This window comes from Crinia signifera, chromosome 3 (assembly GCF_055691185.1).
Source record: "Crinia signifera chromosome 3, ASM5569118v1, whole genome shotgun sequence".
Lineage (NCBI taxonomy): Eukaryota > Metazoa > Chordata > Amphibia > Anura > Myobatrachidae > Crinia > Crinia signifera.
In genome coordinates this window covers 68,290,781-68,313,529 of record NC_139219.1, presented here as the reverse complement: position 1 = coordinate 68,313,529, position 22,749 = coordinate 68,290,781, and the positions used below count along the sequence as shown (strand labels likewise).

The window sequence follows — 22,749 nt, the reverse complement described above, 5'->3', positions numbered from 1 at the left end:
ACTCAGAACAGTCTTTCAGCTCTTTACATAACAGAACATTTTAACTTGCCAAGTTCAATGGACCTGAAGCACCCTTTAGCATATAAAGGTCACCATCCAATCTATGATTGACAGAAATACCTCTACTGTTTATGTACCTCCCATATGTCTTAACACTAGTTCCTCCAAAACAAACAAGTATTTTTTTAAGGATTATGTAGCCTCTTTTGTGGTTTCCAATTTAATTTTTATTTCAACGTCCTACGTATCTAATAATACAGGGTAGGTAGACTGAGGTAATTCAACAGTGCTGGAACTACACCCCCATGTATTCCCTGCAAATTTTTACGGTTAGGGAATGCTAAGCCTGTGGCAAGGCTTGCAAGGATATGTAGCCCCCTGTGATAATACCAGGTGCTAAGCAAGGACTCGTATAAAGAGGCTATATAAAAAGATTCCTGTATGGTTTTTGGATAGGTACCCATTTCCTTTGAACACTTTATAGTTTTGTCATACATTTATTATTGGTGTTAAAATTGCCAAGCAAACATTTTTATTATTCATCATAATGACCTGTAATGTTTACCTTATATAGGAAACTAGTAAGCCCGCTCGGAGCAAATTATTCAAAAGCTAGTCTATGAAACCAGGCAGGTGATAGACAGATTTAACCTCCTGCTCCTTAATGACTTCTGGTTACTATGGAAGCCACCGGAGAAGCTTGAGATAACATGTGCCTGTACCACATCAACTTCAATGTTGTTTTCTTCTAGAGACAACTGCTGCCTGGCCAGTTCTCTTCTAACCGCTCTCATTGACGAGGTGTTTTTGCCCATAGAACTGATGCTCACTGCATATTTTTTGATTCATGCACCCTCCCTCTGTACACTCTACAGACTGTTGGGTGCGATGTCCCAGGAAATGAGCAGTTCCTTATAACTCAAATCACCCGATCTGACCACAGCAATCTTTCCATAGTCCAAAGCACTTTAAATTGAGGTGCATACACACTGGGCATTTTTGCCTAGCGTGTATGAGGAGCGGAGATGTGAAAATTCATGGTCCAAAAAAAAAACGTTAATGCATACACACTGAGCGATTTTCACCCAGCCCAGCGACTTTCACGGACAGTGAACCACTTTCCAACACTTGCTCCTGAGGAAGCCGGACAGTAAACATCCGGGGAAACGCGTTGAGCTACTTTGAATGAAAATATCCATCTGCCATATAAAGTGATGTCCCACTCCCAATGACGTCCAGGACCTCCTGACCAAATTGGATTACAATTAATGGGATTTCTGCAAAATTCCTAAACATATTCCAGCGTTAAAGGAGAAGATGCTGAATAGGGAGATCATTTATTTCCTACAAGGGAACTTTATATCGGGACTACATCATCACACCCCCTCCTGGCATAACAACCAGCTACACATCAGATGGTAATATACTCCTCTTCTGAAATTTCATTCAGTAAAGCCACTAATTGTGGAGTTCCAGATCATATGGACAAAACATATTGTGCTCTCTAGCTATATATAATTTCATTTAATGTGTTTTTATTTTATTTGTTTTTATATTCATGTATAATAAATTGTAATAATTTTTTTGAGAAACCGTCTGGTCTATATATATTTGCACAGCCAGCGCTGGTACACTATTCTTCTTTTTTCCTATCTACCATTTGGGCTTGACAATCCAGTACCAGCTGCTGTTGATAGCGCACCACCCAAACCCATTTCTTTTTCCACTTTTCAACAGCTGACTGCCAGTGATTAGGTGTGTCATCAACGCTCCTGGCCATACAAACTAGCAGATTTGGAGCTGAAAGTATCTCAAAACACAAAAAAGTGAGTTGTGTCACAGCTTGTGAAAATAGATATGATTTAATGCACTAGATGAAGTCACGTTTATCGGCGATGGTATGGTGTTGTTATTTTTTATTTATAAACACTTAAACCAGGGGTTCCCAATCTTTTTCGAATCACGGCACCCTAGAGTATGAGAATTTGTCCACGGCACCCCTAGGCCCCAAAAAATATATATAAAATGAAGTAGATTGTGTTTATATGTGCTTCTTAGGGTCAGTTATGTGGTAAAGGGCATGCTTTGTTTCTGTTTGTACAAATGTTTTATGATTAGCAGCCACCAGCACTGGTTTTGTCCATAAATAATTGATCATAAATAATTTGAATTGGTTCTGGACCACCAACCTGTGGCACCCCTGCAAGTGTTCCGAGGCACCCCAGGGAGCCATGGCACACAGTTTGGGAACCACTGACTTAAACTATTCACTAAAGTCTGATCTCCAAAAGGAATGTAGTAAAAAATATATAGGTATCCAGATTCTAGATGATTTTTGGTCCTCGGTCCACACCCTTAGAAATACTTAATTTGTTTGTTTTTCTTTTGTGTTACCCTCCCCCCTGTTCTTTCCAGATTCTCTAAGAAGCTATATTCTGGTAGCTGCTAAAAATGGATAGCTCGCAACAAAAAAAAATCTATTCCATAAGACCCTACCAAATCTGGCACATTGCTGCAGTGAAAAATATGACTTAAGGAGCCCATACACGCTCCGTTCTGGGCGTCCGTTTTGTACTTTTAAAGTACAAATCGTATCGCATCGCATGCCATGCGGGAGCGCGCATCTCAGAGTACAAAACGGCCGGAGCAGGAACGGAGCGTGTATGGGCTCCTTAAAGATCCTCATGACCAGGGCTATTGTACGTTAGTCTGGGCTCTGTGGCTTTTTCACATATGCACCACCAAAACATGACACCTATACCTACACCGCACCAACCGACCCATGTGCGACAGGATGGGCCACCTTTCTCACCCTCGCTTCAACCTTCCATATTATACTTCCTCAGTTAGGTACACCTCCGACACATTGCTTCCTCCCATACATCTTTCCATATTCCCTTTCCACATAGTCCTGTTCCAAATTCTTATATCTATGATCCCATGTCCAACTACCCCAACCACACACACACACACACACACTATTTTCCCCAATTCCATTTCCTTGTCCCGATAACTATTTTTTGCATTTGAAAAAGTGAGCTCATTGTTGATACTGACTGCATGCAACTGCTCAATGTATTCCTGCTTATGTACAAATCACAAACTATTTATTTATTAGCAGTTTCTTATATAGCGCACACATATTACGCAGCGCTTTACAGAGGATATTTGAACATTCACATCAGTCCCTGCCCCAGTGGAGCTTACAGTCTATATTCCCCACCACATGTACACGCACACAGACATACTAGGGTTAATTTTGTTGGGAGCCAATTAAACTACCTGTATATTTTTGAATTGTAGGAGGAAACCGGAGTACCCGGAGGAAACCCATGCAAGTACGGGGAGAATATATAAACTCCACAGTTAGTGACATGATGGGAATCGAACCCATGACCTCAGTGCTGTGAGGTAGTAATGCTAACCACTACACCATCCGTACTGCCCACAAAGACCATAAAGGGTTTTTAAAAACAAAATAAAAAGAAACTTTAAAAAAAAGGACAACTCTGATTGCATCCTTCATTCATTTCTAAGCAGGATTCAACTTCTCTTCATCCAGTCCACAAACAGGAAATATGCCAACAATGCTGCTTTCACACCGCAAAACCTGCTTAGACCAGGTATTTAACATGTTTTTTAAAACGGGTCAGAGCAAGTTTAACCCCTTTCACATCGCATGTAATTACCTGGTCTAAAGCAGGTTTGCGTTGTGAAAGCAATCCCGGAGATGCGCTGGGCAGTGACCTCTTAGAGGTATAGAGAGGGGATCAGGCACCAGAGCCCGCACCTAGACTGCCAGCAGGAGCTCCCGCACTGCAGGCAGGGATGAGAGCTGCAGGATGCTGGAAGGGTAAAGGCCCCCATACACTATGCGATTTGGGCACGATTTCACCCGATTCGGATGAAATCGGGCCATGAAATCGGCCCAAATCGCACTAGCAGACACCCTGTCCGATCCGATGCGCGGTCCCGTGCGCATCGGATCGGGAGGTCGGACGGGCTGCACATAAGATTTGCTAAATCTTATGTGCAGCCCAGCCCCGGAGCCATGCGGGGGATGCCGGCTATTGAGAGCCGAGCAGGGGATGCCGGCTATTGAGAGCCGGGCAGGGGGAGGCTGCATAGGGAGCCAGGCAGGAGGCACTTGAAACTGTTGCGGTGGGGTGACACCGGGAGCAGGGCGCCGGGCAAGGAGGATGACGCTGGCTGCCGGGCAGCGGCGGGAGCCGGCCCGGGAGGAACAGATACCTTGGAGGAAAAAAAAAAACATACAGATGACTAGCAAGCCATTGTTTGGCTGAGACCTCTCTCAGCCAAAGAGAGAGAGGTCTCAGCCAATCAATGGCTTGCTAGTCATCTGTATGGGCTTTTTTTTCTCTCCAAGTTATCTGTTCCTCCCGGGCCGGCTCCCGCCGCTGCCCGGCAGCCAGCGTCATCCTCCCTGCCCGACGCCCTGCTCCCGGTGTCACCCCACCACAACAGCCTCCTCCTGCCCGGCTCCCTATGCAGCCTCCCCCTGCTCTGCTCTCTATTAGCCGGCATCCCCCGCCCGGCTCCCTCCTCCTGCAGCTCCCCGGGGACTGCATATGATAAATCCATGCGATTTATCATATGCAAACCTTGGCACATCAAGTGCCTAATCGTGTGTCCCCCTCCCGGGGAACTGCAGGGTGAAATCAGGTCCGACTTGTCCCTAGGACAAGTCGGACTAATGTATGGGGGCCTTAAGGGTAGGGGGCCTGACACTGAGCATTGGCACTTACTGTATGTACCACTTTTTACAAAACCTGCACTGTTGGTGTGCCTTGAGGACCGTGGTTGGGAATGCCTGATTTAGGCAGTAGGATATGTTACAAACTCTCCCCCAAATGTGGAAGTTCTAATTCTTTACCCAAAGTTTTGTGGCATATAAATGTATCAAAAAGCACATATTCACATAAGGCCAAGGAAATACTTTTCCCCGGTTTTCTTTTAGTGAGAGGACAAAACATACTTATAAACTACCACAAACGTTTACAATATTAGGATTTAGTCTCATATTTAGGGTCTCTGCACAAAGTCTACAATATATGTTGACTGAACATCAGTCTAGGATTCTGTATCTTTAAATGTATACTACTACATGTTGTGCGACTAGCAGGTAAAAAAAAAAAAAAAAGTACTTGTTTCCTAGCACGGCGCCCATCGCATCGCAGACCATAAGGCATACGATGGTACGGGATGCGATGTTACACGATGGCAGCCGATGTTATACAATTTTAAATTGTATACCATCGCATTGTATGGCATATACAATGGTATGCGATTTAAAATTGTATAAGCACCCTAATGGGTGTTTTCAATGTTAAATGTGCCCCCATAAGATAATTAACCGTAATGGGTGCTTAGTATGTTAAAAGCACCCCCAACGGCACCCCCACTACCAACGCCAACCCAAAGGGGCGTGGTACGCGTCCTCCGACCTTTTCATACCCTCACTATCCAGGTCGGCGTGGAGTTGATCTTATATAGTGTGGCGAGCGCAGCGAGCCCCGCGAGGGGATGCGGAATACATGTAAAGTAATACGCGTGCACTCGCCACGCTTCGGGCTCGGTGGCTCGCTGCGCTCGCCACACTATATGAAATCAACTCCACGCCGACGTGGATAGTGGGGGTATGAAAAGGTCAGAGGACGCATACCGCTGCGCTCGCCACGCTTCGGGGTGGCGTTGATAGTGGGGGTGCATTTAAACATTGTAAGCCCCCATTAGGGTGCTTATACAATTAAAAATCGTATAGGGGCTTATACAATTTTAAATCGCATCGGGTGTATAGCATGCGATGCGATTTTATGTCGTACAACTTAATATCGTGGGCGCCGTGCTAGGAAACAAGTACCAAAAAAAATATATACTATGGGGGGTATTCAATCCCAGCCACAATTTGCGACAAGGGAAATAGTGGCTACCACCTATTCAATGCCGTCTTTCCCGACAGCATTGAAGAGGCAGATCGACAGAATGGGCACGACTTTAAAAAAAGCAGTAGGCCCCGTTTTGATGATTTTGGACGTGAATTGTTGCGATCGTGGCCGAATATCGACAATTCACTGCCTTTTACGCGGACATGCCCCCTTTTCGCTGACCGTAGGCAGGACATTTAATTGCGCCTGGCAATCTACGGTCGAACAAATCAAAAACAGACCAGGGTCACAGCAGTCGGGCCAGATCGTCAGTCATGACCCGGGATAAAATACCATCCCTTAAAGTCTAAAAGCTCGCTCTGCCCAACCCCTTTCTACATTAATCACTTCCTCTCAAAGAAACTTTGAAATAGAAGTTTACTGAGTTCCAGAATACTAATTTTGCATACCCCAACTTTGGTTAAATGGCAAACACATTATACAGCACGCATGGCATACACATTATACAGCACGCAGTGTGCAGTCTCCCTCCTCTCTGTAGAGGCCAGAGCAGGTGAGTAGACTTTGGCACTATCACTCTCCTTTACACGTGAAAGTCTCCAAAAATATGTAACCCACCATACTACTGTTGGGTGTTTACTGCAGAAGGGAGAAATCACAGGGAAAATGGTTGCCACATCATTTTACCAGTGATTTTTGCAGTGTTTATATGTCATGGACAACCCAATTACTATACTATGTAACGGTTTGTTCACCATTTCATGGTCATGTTAATCCTTCTGCTGTTAATCATTTATTTGAAGGTTTTTGTTTTTTAAATCCAAGTAGATTTTTTAATAAATATTGGTTTTGAAAACTATACAGTTAAAAAAAAAAAAGACCCCCATCTATATTATCAGTTTGATACTTACACCTGAAGTAAATCACCTCCTTATTTTGACTCCTGCCAAGCAAATCAATGTACTACTGTAATCAGGCAAAGACTGGTGTATCCGTCACAGGGAATGCACCAGATCAGGGAGGCTTCACAGAAAAGCCTCCAGCTGTTGAGATACTTCCCTGCAGGCTGCACCCAACTGAAGTATTTGTATTTTATCCAGTTGTGATCTTGCCAGTTTGGCTCCTGCATTCTCTATGACACATACAGTTAACCTATCTATTAAAACAAAATTTTTGCCAGAAATTGGACATCGATAAGATTGGAAATTGGCTTTATTTATGTCAATCCAATAAGCACATTAATGCTGATTTCAGACCGCAAAAGTAGCTTTGACCAGGTATTTTAAAAAGTTTCTAAAAACGGGTCTGCCAGCTAAAACCCCTTTCACACCGCATGTCTTTAAATGGTATTTCAGTGCAGTTTTTGCCCTTAAACGGTAATTCAGTGCAATTTTTGTTCCTTCACAACACTGAACCCGTTTTAACTCATAGGAAACAATGGATGGAAAAAAAAACGGGTGTGAAATACCAGTTCAATAGAACCGGTAAATTCACTCTGCACCTTTCAGACTGCATAAATTACCATTTTAAAACTGTAAAAAAACTGCAAAATAACGGGTAAAATGTGCGGTCTGAAAGGGGCATTGGTTTGCTAATGGACAAAAAACATGTGCACTGCAGGTGGGGCAGATGTTACATGCGCAGAGAGTGTTAGATTTGGGAGAGTTCTTTTGTTTAAGTGCAGGGTAAATACGGACTACTTTATTTTTGCCAAATAGATATCAGTTTGAAATACAAACCCCACCCAAATCGAAATCTTTCTGCACATGTTACATCAACCCCACCTGCTGTGCACATGGTTTTGTCCATTAGCAAACCACACGCGCTTTGCGAATTAACCTCTATCAGGCACAGTGACCTCTCACGGTCTGTTGTGAGTACTCGGTACACTTGAGCAGTCACTATTGTTTGTACTTGTTTTATATGTATGACTGCCCAACAGTACTAAAGGCCTTATTCTGGTTCACTCCTTCTGGCAAATTCCTTCTTAGATGGACCAAACCATGTGCACTGCAGGGGGGCAGATGTAAAATGTGCAGAGAATTAGATTTGGGTGTTATTTTGTTTCTGTGCAGGGAAAATACTGACTGCTTTATTTTGGTACTTGTGAGTTATCCGGGCTGCTGATTTTGTCCTTAAGTTTAGTTAACTTAAGGACACCCGACCGACCCGATTTCCCATAGACAGTAATGTTAAAAGACGCGATGGACCCGATTTCCCATAGACAACAATGTTAAAATAAAATGACAATGTGAAATTGGCCAATATGGGCATTTCACATTGGATATGTTTTTAAAAAAAATGTTTCATGGCCCCCCACCACCGTTAACGTCACCCCGCTATTGACGCCAACCCGAAGCGTGGCGAGCGCAGCGAGCCTGCGAGGGGCGGCGGTACGCGTCCTCTGACCTTTTCATACCCCTACTATCCACTAGGGCGTGGAGTGAGAATAGAATAGTGTGGCGAGCGCAGCGAGCCACCGAGCCCGAAGCGTGGCGAGCGCAGCGAGCCCCGCGTGGGGACGCGGATACCTTCACAGGTATCCGCGTGCCCTTGCGGGCTTCACAGGTGTCCGCGTCCCCTCACGGGGCTCGCCACGCTTCGCTCGCCACACTATTCTATTCTCACTCCACGCCCTAGTGGATAGTAGGGGTATGAAAAGGTCGGAGGACGCGGGCTCGCTGCGCTCGCCACGCTTCGGGTTGGTGTCAATAGCGGGGTGGCGTTAACGGTGGTGGGGGGCCATGAAACATTTTTTTTTTTAAAACATATCCAATGTGAAATGCCCATATTGGCCAATTTCACATTGTCATTTTATTTTAACATTGTTGTCTATGGGAAATCGGGTCCATCGCGTCTTTTAACATTACTGTCTATGGGAAATCGGGTCCATCGTGTCTTTTAACATTACTGTCTATGGGAAATCACGGGCATCGCGTCGCGGCCCCTTATAACGGCCACGACCGACGCGATGCCCACGATTTCGGGCGCAATGAAAAAAAATCGGCAGCCCGGATAACTCACAAGTACCTTTATTTTTACCCTGCAATATAGATCTCACTTTGAAGTAAAACCCCACCCAAATCTAACTATCTGCACAAGTAACATCTACCACACCTGCAGTGCACATGGTTTTGTCCATCTACAGTTGGAGCCCCGGTCATCTTTGCCTGGCGCTCGCCAGAACGTCCCCTATTGACGAGCTCCAGCGGACAGGGACGCATATGCGTCTCACGCGCACACGCGACCCAGTCTCTCGGTGGCTGCCTGCCCATCTCCGTTTTGCCAGCCCCTGCCTGAATAAGACAGGCTACATCTGTAACAAGGAATTTGCCAGAAGGAGTGAACCAGAATAAGGCCCCAAGTTTTGTTACCAACTTCCTAGGTGGCTCCAAGTCCACTGAATTGTAGATGATGCATCAATAAGTATATTACTTGTAGGCAATAACCCACCTGGGTACATTGACCATTTGTGTGTTGACCATTTTCATGTAGACCCATTGAACCCATGCACTGTTAGTGTTCATGTGCTAGATGCACCACAGCTGACAGCGACACCCCAGGCAGGGAAGAGGAATTGCGCAGGTTTTGAAAGATGCAGGGAGTGAGAAAAACCACTATACTGTCAACATTTTTGTACCTGCTGGCCATATCGTGTTAACCTATTGATCGTCAATAAAATCACCAGGATAACTCAGGGATGCTAAATCATCAGCCATCACTACCAGGCCCTTTGCAAAGTAGTGCAGCAAAGTGGGCCTAGGACTACAGTCAAAATACGATGCACAAGAGGTTCTAGGCACCAGAGTTAGTATTAGTATGGTCACCTATTTAAGATCAGGTTACATATCATTATAGTGCATAGAATTAATTATTTTATAACTAGCTCAACCAAGTACACTCTCCAGATAAACACATCAAGGATGTGGTAAAATGTGAAAGGGGAATAGGAAAGTATTGTGAGGGGGGGGGGGGGGGGGGGGGGGTTTCAATCCATTCAAGAAGAGGAAACAACTATACCTTATACTGAAAGGTTAGAGAGGTGAATGGGATTTCTTGCTTATTCAATAACGCTGAACACGAAGGGCAGTACGGATGGTGTAATGGTTAACATTATTGCCTCACAGCACTGAGGACATGGGTCTGATTCCCACCATGGCCCTAACTGTGCAGAGTTTGTATATTCTCCCCGTACTTGCGTGGGTTTCCCCCGGGTACTCCGGTTTCCTCCCACAATCCAAAATATACTGGAGAGTTATTTGGTGCCTAGCAAAATTAACCCTAGAATGAATGAATGTGTGTACATGTGGTAGGGAATATAGATTGTAAGCTCCACTGGGGCAGAGATTGATGTGAATGTTCAAATATTCTCTGTAAAGCGCTGCGGAATATGTGTGCGCTATATAAGAAACTGTTAATAAATAAACATAATATCAGCAGATGAATGGCTTTCTCGGAGATGATGCGGAAGGGTGCATCACCTCTCATCGCCAGGCATACACACTGGGTGGCTTTGAGCTGAAAGCCGATCAAACTTGCTGTTTTAAGCGGCTTTCAGCTCAGTCGCCCAGTGTGTATGGGCCTTTACCTGGTCCAGCAACCCGGCATTAGGAATCAGTAAAAAAAAATTAAAAAATTAAAAAAAAGCAGGGCTCTTACCAGTTTGTTGCCTGGTTGCTGTGCAATGTGAACGGGTTAATCGGGTCCAGCGACCCGGTTCCCATTCACACTGATGGAGGAGGCAGTGTTTGGAGAAGTGTCAGCTCAAAGCGCTGCTTCCTCCCTGCCCCCAATGACGCTCCACACCGCTCCCACATGACACCAGTGAACTGGCATATTGCCGGTTCGCTGAAGGGGGCCAGGGTACTTGTTTCCTAGCATGGCGCCCATCTCGTTGATTGTATGCCTTAACGTTAAGGCACTTAAGGCATACAATCAACGCGATGGACCCGATTTTGTGTCAATCACCAGCTAATTTGATGGTGAAAGACAAAATCGGGTTGATCGCGTCCATCGCGGCCCCTAATAAGGGGCCGCGATGCAACCACTGCGATCAACCTGATTTTCCCATAGGGAACAATGTTAAATTATTTTTAAAGTGAAAATCGGGTTGATCACGTCGGTCGCGGGCCATTATAATGGCCCGCGATGCGATCAACGCGATCAACCCGATTTTACATAGGTGACAATGTGAAATGGGCCAAGTCGGCTTGGAGTTGATATTATATAGTGTGGTGAGCGCAGTGAGCCCCGCGAGGGGACACGGATACCTGTGAAGCCCGCGAGGGGACGCTGATACCTTTGAAGGTATCCACATCCGCTCGCCACACTATATAAAATAAACTCCACGCAGACGTGAATAGTAGGGGTATGAAAAAGTCAGAGAACGCCTACCGCCACCGCTCGCCACACTTCGGGTTGGCGTCAATAGTGGGGTGGCGTTAACAATGGGGGGGGGGCATTTGAAACATGAGGGGGGGGTTTGGTATTAAAATGGGGGGTTTTGGGGCTTTTTACATTGAAATCAATGTAAAATCGGGTCTCAGGGAACATTTTACATTGATTTCAATGTAAAAATCGGGTCGATCGCATCGCATGCGATTTGGTTGGCATGCGATGGACACGATTTTTCCGAGCCGATGGATACAATCAAAATCGGTAGCGCCGTGCTAGAAAACAAGTACCGCAAGTACCGGGGCCAGAAAATGCATCTATATAAATTATATCATAGAACATAAATAAAATGGTTTAAATGACTATACCAGATGTTCACCTGTGAAAAGTTATCCGAATAACAAACATCTACAGCAGTGGTTCCCAACCTGGGGTTCTCGTACCCCTGGGGTACTCTGCAGACCAGTTGGGGGTACTTGGAAATAATATTGGTAATGGCGGAAGAAGAAAAAGTCTCCCAATGGCAAATTAAGTCTACCATTGACATGGAAACAAGCCACGTTGTGTCATTTCCAGTTCCATCTGCAGCGTCATCAGCATCTCCTCGTGCTTTTGCCCAAACAGCAATTCACTGAGAGCTACCTGTGAACATCTGCCCCACACGGACATGGGTGGAAGAAGCATTAATCCAACAGGCATTAGCGGGAACTCTGGGGACAATACACAGCCAGCGGCCAGACAAAGACGGACCTGATTCCTGACCATATACTAATCCACGGGTACTCCCTAATATTAGGACACGCATACTGCTCACTTCCACTCATAAGTACTGTGGATATTTCAAATTGAGAGGAGGGGTAATTATAAATGAAAAACCTAATCAAGGGGTACGGGAGAGAAAAAAGGTTAGGAACCACTGATCTACAGCAATAACCCTTTTGTTCTACCTCCATGTACAACACTGGCTGAACCATGCGAATATGCAATAGGCAATCCATTAAGATATTAGGTTTATTTTGATATTAAAGACACCACTTTTATACACATGGCTCGCTTACTCGCATAGATCAAATCGGCAAAATAGAGCTTTTGGGTGACATTTACTAAAGGAAATTTGTAAAAAATAGGTGTATTTGTATCCAGAAATACACTTATTTTTGACATTTACTATCCCGAAAATACGGCAATTCGTATTCGTATTGATAGCACATCAATACGACTACGAATTGCCGTATTTTCGGGATAGTAAATGCCAAAAATAAGTGTATTTCTGGATACAAATACACCCATTTTTTTTTACAAATTTCCTCTAGTAAATTTCCCCCTAAATGAGATGTGAAAACGTGATTTGTGCGATTTTTAGTAAAAAAAACCATCCCATTCTGAATTCGCATATTTAATGAGATGCGAAAACGGCAAAAACTTCAGTTTTTGCCGCGAAATCGCACATTCTGAAGGTGCGATTTTAGTAACACCGGAACTCGCATCGAGATGTTCTCCCATTGAAAAGTATACAAATCGCATATTTAATGAGAGATGCAAATTCGGGAAAATGTGTCTAAAAATCGCCACACATGCAGACCAGGTTCTGACAGGCGAATTGGGCAGAAACCTGCAGGAATCATTGAATTTTTTTTTTTTTTTTATAAATGGCGTGGGGTCCCCCCTCCTGAGCATAACCAGCCCTGGGCTCATTGAGCCGGACCTGGTTCCAAAAATACGGGGGACAAAAAAAATTTTGGGGGTCCCCCTGTAATTTGAAACAAGCACCGGGCTCCAACAGCAGGCGGTGTCATGCCACAGACGGGGGACACTTTTTACATAAGGTCATGCGGCCGAACCATGAGCACCGTGGCTGGTCAGCCTTGGACAGGGTCCCTAGGGGAGTGGGAACCCCACCAATAAAGCCCTCTCCCCCCCCCCCACAGGGACCCTGACAAGGCTGACCATCCATGGTGCTCATGGTTCGGCCGGGGGACCTTATGTAAAAAGTGTCATAACACCGGGGGCTGTTGGTGCTGGTTTCAAAATACGGGGAAACCCCAGATTTTTTTTGTCCCCCGTATTTTTGGAACCAGGTCCGGCTCAATGAGCCCGGGGCTAGTTATGCTCAGGAATAAAAAAAAAAAAAAAAAAAAAAAAAATCGCCCATTATTTTTTTTGCCCGGAATGGGTGATTTTGTAAAGTTACTAAAAATCGCATTCTATTAAATGTCACCCATTGTATTAATCTGTAAACATTTTTTAAATTTGATAAGAATTTTATTTCTCTTTAAAGTACCATTAACAAAGACTACTATGTTTTGCAATAGAAAAACAATTTCACTACAAACCACCAACCACTACCCCTCACTCCCCTCCACTTTTTTTCTTGTTTTAGTCCGGAAGCAAATATGTCCTGACATTTTTTTTTTCTAACAACCTTAGGGGATGAGCCATAGTTTAGTTCCTTCCTTTCCTTGAATACTTTGGAGTGCCTCAACTAAGATAATACTTTCCCTTTTCTATTTTTTCCTTGACAGAATGCAAAAAGCGATCCAAGCAAAAAGGGAAATGAATACTTGTCATAAAGCGTGTGCACACATGTGCATTGCTATATCGTTTTTTGGGAATTTAACCAGAGTTAATAGAGCGCTGAGAAAGTTATACTAGGGGCATTATTCAGTGAGCAGCTAATTAACGCACCACTCTGCATGGGATGCGGTCATTTGGTCTACAGCAGTGGTTCCCAACCCTGGTCCTCAAGTACCCCCAACAGTGCACATTTTCCAGGTCTCCACACAGAATCACAAGTGACATAATTAGCTCCACTTGTGGATCTTTTAAAATGTGTCTGGATAATGAGTGCACCTGCTGGGTGCATACCTCCAATTAGGTTGACATGTGTCTAGGTCGACATGGCTTTAGGTTGACAGGTCATTAGGTCGACAGTCAAAAGATCGACATGGGTTTTTTGAGCTGACATGTGCTGACAGGCGGTATTTAATGCTCTTCCATCCACTAGGGCCATCTTAACAGCAGTGTGGGCCCCTGGGCAAAGCAATGCACTGGGGCCCGTACTCATTCTCCCCTCCTAGGGGTGGGGGGTGCTATCAGCAGCAGCCAGGGGGTACTCTATCTTCCATTCAACATGTAGGACCTGGAGCAGTAACATCTGCTAATTACACCTTTACGGCACAGGTGGTGGGAGGGAGAACACTAACGTGTGGAAGGGGGCACTGAGCTGAATGAAGGGTCCCTTGTAAATGACTTCCAGGGAGGTAGGGGGTGCTTTATATGCAGGGGAGGGTTGGATAATGGAGTGGGCTTAATATTCGTAATTTTTCCGGTGGAAGGGCAGCTTCTTTGACTGCAGATATCGCCATTATCTGGAAATAGAGTTCTTAGCCTTCAATAGCATAAAAACCTAGAGTCCCAACTTTCAGGAGGTGCTGGGAACTTGGGGATCAGAGATCAGGAGCCAGAGCAATCCATTGACAAAAATATAAATCTGTACACCAGATGTTTGGAGCTGGAGCAGGGATCGGCTGCTCGAAGGCTGATACTCTGGTTAGAGACAAGCTGCTAGTGCCGACAGAAAGGGGAGAGTCCCAGCTTTTGGAATATACTTAGAAAAACCCTGTCAGAGAGAACCTGAGAAATACTGGCAAATGCAATTAACAGGTCAGATGTGGACTGCTGCTTTGAAGTTCGATATCTCCAGTTCCCCAGGGCCGATTTTCAAAATTCTGGTATCCCTGGAAAAAGGGGATCCTCAGCAATCAGCATATGGCCCTTATACACCTGGGGCCCCTGGGCAAGTGCCCATTAAGCCCATACGAAAAGACGGCCCTGACTAGGGCGTGGAGGGAGAAAAAAAAATAGTGTGCCCGAAGCATGGCAAGCAATGTGAGGGGATGCAGTGCTACGTTTCAGTGTCCATGTCAACATTTTGGTGGGAAAAAAAAAAAAAACAGTGAAAAACACCATGTTGACCTTTTCCTTGCATCGACCTAGACCCATGTCGACCTAATGTTTGTAGACAAAACGATCCCAACCCCTCCGCATAAGGAAACGCTACTCAATTAAGAAGCCTTATCCCTAAATTGAAAATCAGCGGTTAATGTGCAAAAACTCACTTGTTCCATGGAAAATAGAGAATCAATGAGCTTTCCCCACATGCTAACCCCCAGTGGTGCTTTATTTTTGTGTGGAATTTTCCCTCACAGCTCATTAAGCTGCAACGAAAAGTGGACTATGTGAATAAAGCTTGTCTAGATCTCTGCTAATTGCATTGGCCCGGTGTGGTAATTCGCTGCGAAAATGCTCCTACTGTAAGCGTGCATTTGGCAGAACTGCCTCAAACATTTTTGCCGTCTAATTAGGTAACAAATCATTGAGTATTTATGCTGGACAAGCTTCACTACATACACCATTTTTGCTACATAGTATGTAGATATAAAAAAAAACTCTAATGTATAAGTCAGCAGAAAGAATCTACAGTGAAAACTTGTAGTAAATTCTTTAAACATTCCCAGAATTTAACCACATTCAATTGTCCCAGCTTATCTCCTCAATGCCAAGCAATCCAATATGGTACAAATAGGTAATAAAAACAGTACACCGGCGAAATAAAAATAATAGCAAATATGGGAAATCCAACTACACTGACTTTTTTTTTTGCCTCTTTTGGATTCTAAAATTAGTTGTTTTTTTATATAATATTAGGTACTTGTTTCCTATCTGGGCGCCCACGATCAAAATCGCGGTGATCGGGGGTAAAAATCGCGGTGATCGCGGTCATCGCGGGCATCGCGGGTAAAATTGGATGGTCGCGATGCCCGCGATGACCGCGATCACCGCGATTTTCCCATAGGGAACAATGTTAAAAAGGCTGATTGACCGCGATTTCACTGTTAAATGGCTCAATTGACCCGATTTGGCCATATTAACCCTGAATTAGGCCCAATTAACCCTTAAATGTCCCCCCCAATTTTTGACGCCACCCCACGATCGACGCCAACCCGAAGCGTGGCGAGCGCAGCGAGCCCGCGAGGGGCGGCGGTACGCGTCCTCCGACCTTTTCATGCCCTACTATCCACTAGGGCGTGGTGTGAGAATATAATAGTGTGGCGAGCGTAGCGAGCCACCGAGCCCGAAGCGTGGCGAGCGCAGCGAGCCCCGCGAGGGGACGCGGATACCTTCACTGTGAAGGCCGCGAGGGGACGCACATAATTGTGAAGGTATCCGCGTCCGCTCGCCACGCTTCGGGCTCGGTGGCTCGCTGCGCTCGCCACACTATTATATTCTCACACCACGCCCTAGTGGATAGTAGGGCATGAAAAGGTCGGAGGACGCGTACCGCCGCCCCTCGCGGGCTCGCTGCGCTCGCCACGCTTCGGGTTGGCGTCGATCGTGGGGTGGCGTCAAAAAATGGGGGGGACATTTAAGGGTTAATGGGCTCTGTGGCCCATTTAACATTGATTCCTATGGCCAAATCGGGTGGATTGAGGCATTTAACAGTAAAATCGGGTCCATCGCGGCTTTTAACATTGATTCCTATGGGAAATCGTGAGCATCGCGTCGCGGGCATCGCGGGTACATTTATGGCCGGCCGCGACGCGACCGACGCGATTTTTCAGGTTTAACATGGTTTTCAATGGGAAAATCGCGGGCATCGCGTCGGTCGCGTCGCGGGCAGGCATAAATGTACCCGCGATGCCCGCGACGGGCGCCCAGATAGGAAACAAGTACCTAATATTTTAACTATCTATATGAAATAATTTGTGCATTTTTAACTATCTATATGAAATAATTTGTGCAACTATACCCAGAAGATTTATAAAGTGTTTGTGCAGGAAATAGTCATTGTATCTTTTATAAAGGATTACCAGTGAATTGCTTAGGTCACTGCATGTCTCACATGACCAGTGAGGAACAGCCATCAAGCCACACCTAGCAATATTTTAATAACCTATAATCAATTTACTTATAAATATGTAAAATATATCAAAGTTTAACACTTTAACAATATGATCACAAACATACAGAAATCAAGACAGGCTTTCCAAAACACTATACTGTATAATGACAGTGATTTTCTAATAGTCTATTGACATTTGACTGAGTGTTTAGAGATGTAGTACAATATTTTCTATTGTACTACAAATAACGTAAAATATTCTAATGGATAAATTAAGTTAGTGGCGAGTTGCCATTACAACGCTCCAGAAATTCCAGCGGCAACAGCGGAACTTGCACCTCTTATAGCCCAATCTCACTCAGACTTGACAAATGTTGTTTGAAGCTCAGTAGGGCTGCGTTCAAAAATCAGCGCGGAGCTTCCGTATTTGCGGCATATAGCAACAGATACTCACAGGCAGAATATGACTGCACCTAATTGAAATGAGCCCTAGTAAGGTTTTACAGTTTTATGATAAATGTAAACTTTGTGTACAAAACACATATTGAGAATACATTGAAAATACATAAAATAAAAATGTATATCAATTTGCACCAAACAGCCTTGTCTGGCATGCCAAAGAATTTGCAACTTACCTCTTTCACAGGGAATGCAGTCCCGGGAGCATGCTGGGGCATTCCCGGGTTGGCCCCTTTCACACCAGCTTCCCAGGTCGACCCGGGTCTATTGCTGGTATGAATGGGCCCCAGGGCCAAAAATGCTGGCACTTTGGGCCTTATTCAGGTCCATTCGCAGCTAGTCTGTGTTCGCACGGGGACCGATGTTTTGTTAGTGCGCATACGGAGGGTGAGTGCACCCACAGCGAACATTCTGTTCGCCGGGTGCACACACCCAACATAGCGGACAGGGGGGTGGAGAGGGGTATGGGGCGCCGGCCAGCACCATCACCATATGAGAATGCCCAGTGTTTCATGGGCATTCCCATGAGATGGCTGGGCGTTCTCATGGTAATGAGGCTGTGACGCAGGTGCGGGGGGCGGGCAGCTGACATCACTGGGTGTCAGTTGCCATCCATTTCCATCCCAGCGTGCACGCATATGTAAGTGACTTGAAAGTCACTTTTATATGCGTGTACCTCCCACATCTTTTGATGATCAGCGACTATCGAAATATTCGGGTGTTCCCCGCAGCATTCAAATGGATGTTTATGTTAAACATCCATTCGCAGCCTGTGCGTGGGAACACACGCTGCAAAGGCAGGCGGGCAGCACAGCATTCGCCGGGTGGAGTTTGGTGAATTCGCAGCCTTGCATATCAACCAGAATAACCCCCTAGGTCTAGCACTATATCACTTTCACAAAACTTGACTCCAACTTAAGACACGGGTTTTAGGTTACTTACCACTTTCACACTGACGGATTCCTGGATTGTTACCTTTCACAGATGGTATCTAGTGTTCATTCTAGCACCCGCTATCTTTGAAAATCCATGCAGTTCCTCTACCCTGGCTGCTGTGGTGTTTCTAGCACAGGTCTGGTTTGCATATCAGTGCTGATATACAGACCACACTGTGTTAGAAGCTCTACAGCAGACAGCGACACCACAGGCAGGGAAGAGGAACTGCATGGGTTTCAAAGATAGCATGTGCTAGAATGAACACTAGGTATCACTAATCACTGCTGGGCATGCCAATCAGCTCCTTTAAGGCATGGTTCACGTCAACGTGACCCGGGTCATGCCATTTACACCTGAGGCTTCCATGAGTCAGGTCTAGGAATAACCATGGTAGCAAATGGCATGGGGTGGAGGCCTGAGAATTTGGACCCAGGTAGACAATTTTACACTTAGTCAGGACCTGCGTTATCGTGCCAATATCCTGGTGTTTTTTGTTCAGTAAGTATATTAGCTGCACCATATGACTTTCTTAAAATACACATCATAACCTGGTTCTTTATACCAATTCCTTTGAAACCAAAATCTAATAAAATTAACAAATTAAGTAGCAAAACTCAGGGGAAAATGTTATCTTGGAGAAAGGCACAAGCTAGAGACCAATGCATCACGATGTTTAATCTGATACTTGGGTGGCAAAACTTCCAAGTCTTGCACCATATGGCGCACAAATTATAGGTTTATGACGCCAATTTTTGTATTTATTTTATGAATGCAAGGATGTATTTTGAAACCCAATGATTTTCCATCAAAACAGAGAAGGGTATCCTATTAGTCACCATGAGCAATAGTTTATTCAAATCTGGTTGGCAAAAGAGCGCTATAGAAATAAAAATATTATTATGTATAAAAGACTTGCAGAAACACTGCACTCATGACTGATCATTTGCAAAAGTTTCACTGAAATCATGAATTATATATAGTTGCAATATTATTAATAATAATAATAATAATAAATATTACAGTAAGAAATAAATAAAAAAAAAAAAACATCTTGCAGCAAATGACAGGACCAGGTATGTGCATATAGCTAGTTTGTACCACGTCTAGAATAATGAGCAAACTCCAGAGAGAAGATACAGAGTACTATGCTACAGCACACATAAGACACGGGGAGCTGCTGCCATAGATCTGGGATCAGGAAGTGCCCCACTGCTGCATACAGCGAACGTAGGTGAGCCAGTAATAAGAATCAGGGTGTCTGTACCTTGTAGGAGCCGGTCTCCTCTGCTGTCAGAGTCTGAGAGGCCATGCCGCCGCTGCACAGCCTGTGTGTCACGCAGACCCTGCCGGGAGAACTGGCTGCTGGAATCGATTCTGGGGTAGCGTAGCTTCCTGACAAGCGGCAGCCGTCTCACAACCAAGCGCAAACCTCGCCCCCAGTGCCCCAGAGTCACGCCCAACGCCTGTATAGCCACGCCTCCATAAAAGAAGCCATTGCACCGCAGTCACTTGCGACTGGCAGCTTGTGTCGGGTGCTGTCAGGCGCTTGGCTGGCGCGTCGTCACGCAGCAGCAACAGTACAAGAGTGTCTACTGAAGAAGGCTTCTCCCGCTGCAGCACGGTGTCCGCCTATCTCACTCTCTCTGCCTGGTGCTGCGGCCACGCCCGCTAAAAGAAAGTTTACTTTACAAACGACAACTTTATTGACAACGCAGCAGATTCCAGATGAGAGGCCGAAGCTGTTTATTATGTGACTAGGTGATTCATCGCGCCCTACGGGCGCTCTTCACACCGTCGTAAGGGGCTGCGCCCCCTTAATTTGTGAACGTTTGTATATGAGAAATATGGTTAGAATTGTATGAAAGATGCCCTGTATTGCAACTTAGGTGTCCGCGAATCGAGGGAAGGGGGGGGTCGCGGAGGGTGCCGTGAATTGCAGGAGGGGGGGTCGCTGGGGGTGCCGCGAATTGCAGGAGGGGGGGGGGGGTTGTGGGGGGGTGGATGCTGCGAATCGCGGGAGGGGAGGGATTGCAGAGAATCACGGGAGGAGGGTCGCGGGGTGGGTTGCCACAAATCGCGGGAGGGGGGTGATGGGGCGGGGGTTGCGGCGAATCATGGTAGGGGGGGTCGCAGGGGGTGTGCCGTGAATCACGGGAGGGGGGGTCACGGGGTGGGGTGCCGAGAATCGCGGGGGGGTGTGTGTGTGCCGTGAATCGCGGGAGTGGGGGTTGCGGGGGGGGTGGGGGGGGTGTGACGCGAATCGCCACAAGAAAAAATCAACACAGAAAGGTCAACACATGTAAATGTTGACATAAGTGTGGCACTTCATTGGTGTCCATGTCGACACATGAGAATGAATATGAAAACATTCAAAAAATGAAAAAAAAAAACACTTCAAAAACTCATGTCAACCTTTTTCATTGTCGACCATAGCCATGTCAGTGTTTTCCATGTGCAATTTAATTCTGGAGCTGCCGCGAATCGCGGGGGGGTGCCGAGAATTGCGGGAGAGGGGGTCGCGGGGGTGGGTGCCGTGAATCGCGGGAGGGGGGGTTACGGGGCGGGGGTTGCGGCGAATCATGGGAGGGGGGGTCGCGGGGGTGTGCCGTGAATCACGGGAAGGGGGGTCACTGGGTGGGGTGCCGAGAATCGCGGGGGAGGTGTGTGTGTGTGCCGTGAATCGCGGGAGTGGGGGTTGTGGGTGGGGGGGTGTGACGCAAATCGCCACAAGAAAAAATCAACACAGAAAGGTCAACACATGTAAATGTTGACATAAGTGTGGCACTTCATTGGTGTCCATGTCGACACATGAGAATGAATATGAAAACATTCAAAAAATGAAAAAAAAAAACACTTCAAAAACTCATGTCAACCTTTTTCATTGTCGACCATAGCCATGTCAGTGTTTTCCATGTGCAATTTAATTCTGGAGCTGCCGCGAATCGCGGGGGGGTGCCGAGAATTGCGGGAGGGGGGGTCGCGGGGGTGGGTGCCGCGAATCGCGGGAGGGGGGGTTACGGGGCGGGGGTTGCGGCGAATCATGGGAGGGGGGGTCGCGGGGGTGTGCCGTGAATCACGGGAAGGGGGGTCACTGGGTGGGGTGCCGAGAATCGCGGGGGAGGTGTGTGTGTGTGCCGTGAATCGCGGGAGTGGGGGTTGTGGGGGGGGGGGGTGGGGGGGTGTGACGCAAATCGCCACAAGAAAAAATCAACACAGAAAGGTCAACACATGTAAATGTTGACATAAGTGTGGCACTTCATTGGTGTCCATGTCGACACATGAGAATGAATATGAAAATATTCAAAAAATGACAAAAAAACTTCAAAAACTCATGTCAACCTTTTTCATTGTCGACCATAGCCATGTCAGTGTTTTCCATGTGCAATTTAATTCTGGAGCTGCCGCGAATCATGGTAGGGGGGGTCGCAGGGGGTGTGCCGTGAATCACGGGAGGGGGGGTCACGGGGTGGGGTGCCGAGAATCGCGGGGGGGTGTGTGTGTGCCGTGAATCGCGGGAGTGGGGGTTGCGGGGGGGGTGGGGGGGGTGTGACGCGAATCGCCACAAGAAAAAATCAACACAGAAAGGTCAACACATGTAAATGTTGACATAAGTGTGGCACTTCATTGGTGTCCATGTCGACACATGAGAATGAATATGAAAACATTCAAAAAATGAAAAAAAAAAACACTTCAAAAACTCATGTCAACCTTTTTCATTGTCGACCATAGCCATGTCAGTGTTTTCCATGTGCAATTTAATTCTGGAGCTGCCGCGAATCGTGGGGGGTGCCGAGAATTGCGGGAGGGGGGGTCGCGGGGGTGGGTGCCGCGAATCGCGGGAGGGGGGGTTACGGGGCGGGGGTTGCGGCGAATCATGGGAGGGGGGGTCGCGGGGGTGTGCCGTGAATCACGGGAAGGGGGGTCACTGGGTGGGGTGCCGAGAATCGCGGGGGAGGTGTGTGTGTGTGCCGTGAATCGCGGGAGTGGGGGTTGTGGGGGGGGGTGGGGGGGTGTGACGCAAATCGCCACAAGAAAAAATCAACACAGAAAGGTCAACACATGTAAATGTTGACATAAGTGTGGCACTTCATTGGTGTCCATGTCGACACATGAGAATGAATATGAAAATATTCAAAAAATGACAAAAAAACT

At 46.2% G+C, this 22,749-nt stretch overlaps 1 protein-coding gene across 1 annotated transcript in view; it reads right to left on the bottom strand.

The window, feature by feature from the left end:
- Positions 1-20,189, bottom strand: part of SNX5 (sorting nexin 5) — a 54,442-nt gene extending 34,253 nt beyond the window's left edge. Inside the window, exon 1 of the mRNA XM_083175954.1 lies at positions 19,862-20,189. Within this exon, the coding sequence (XP_083032080.1) occupies positions 19,862-19,906 (45 nt within the window). The 5' untranslated portion in view covers positions 19,907-20,189. The remainder of the gene's footprint in view (positions 1-19,861) is intronic.
- Positions 20,190-22,749: the final 2,560 nt, after the last annotated feature.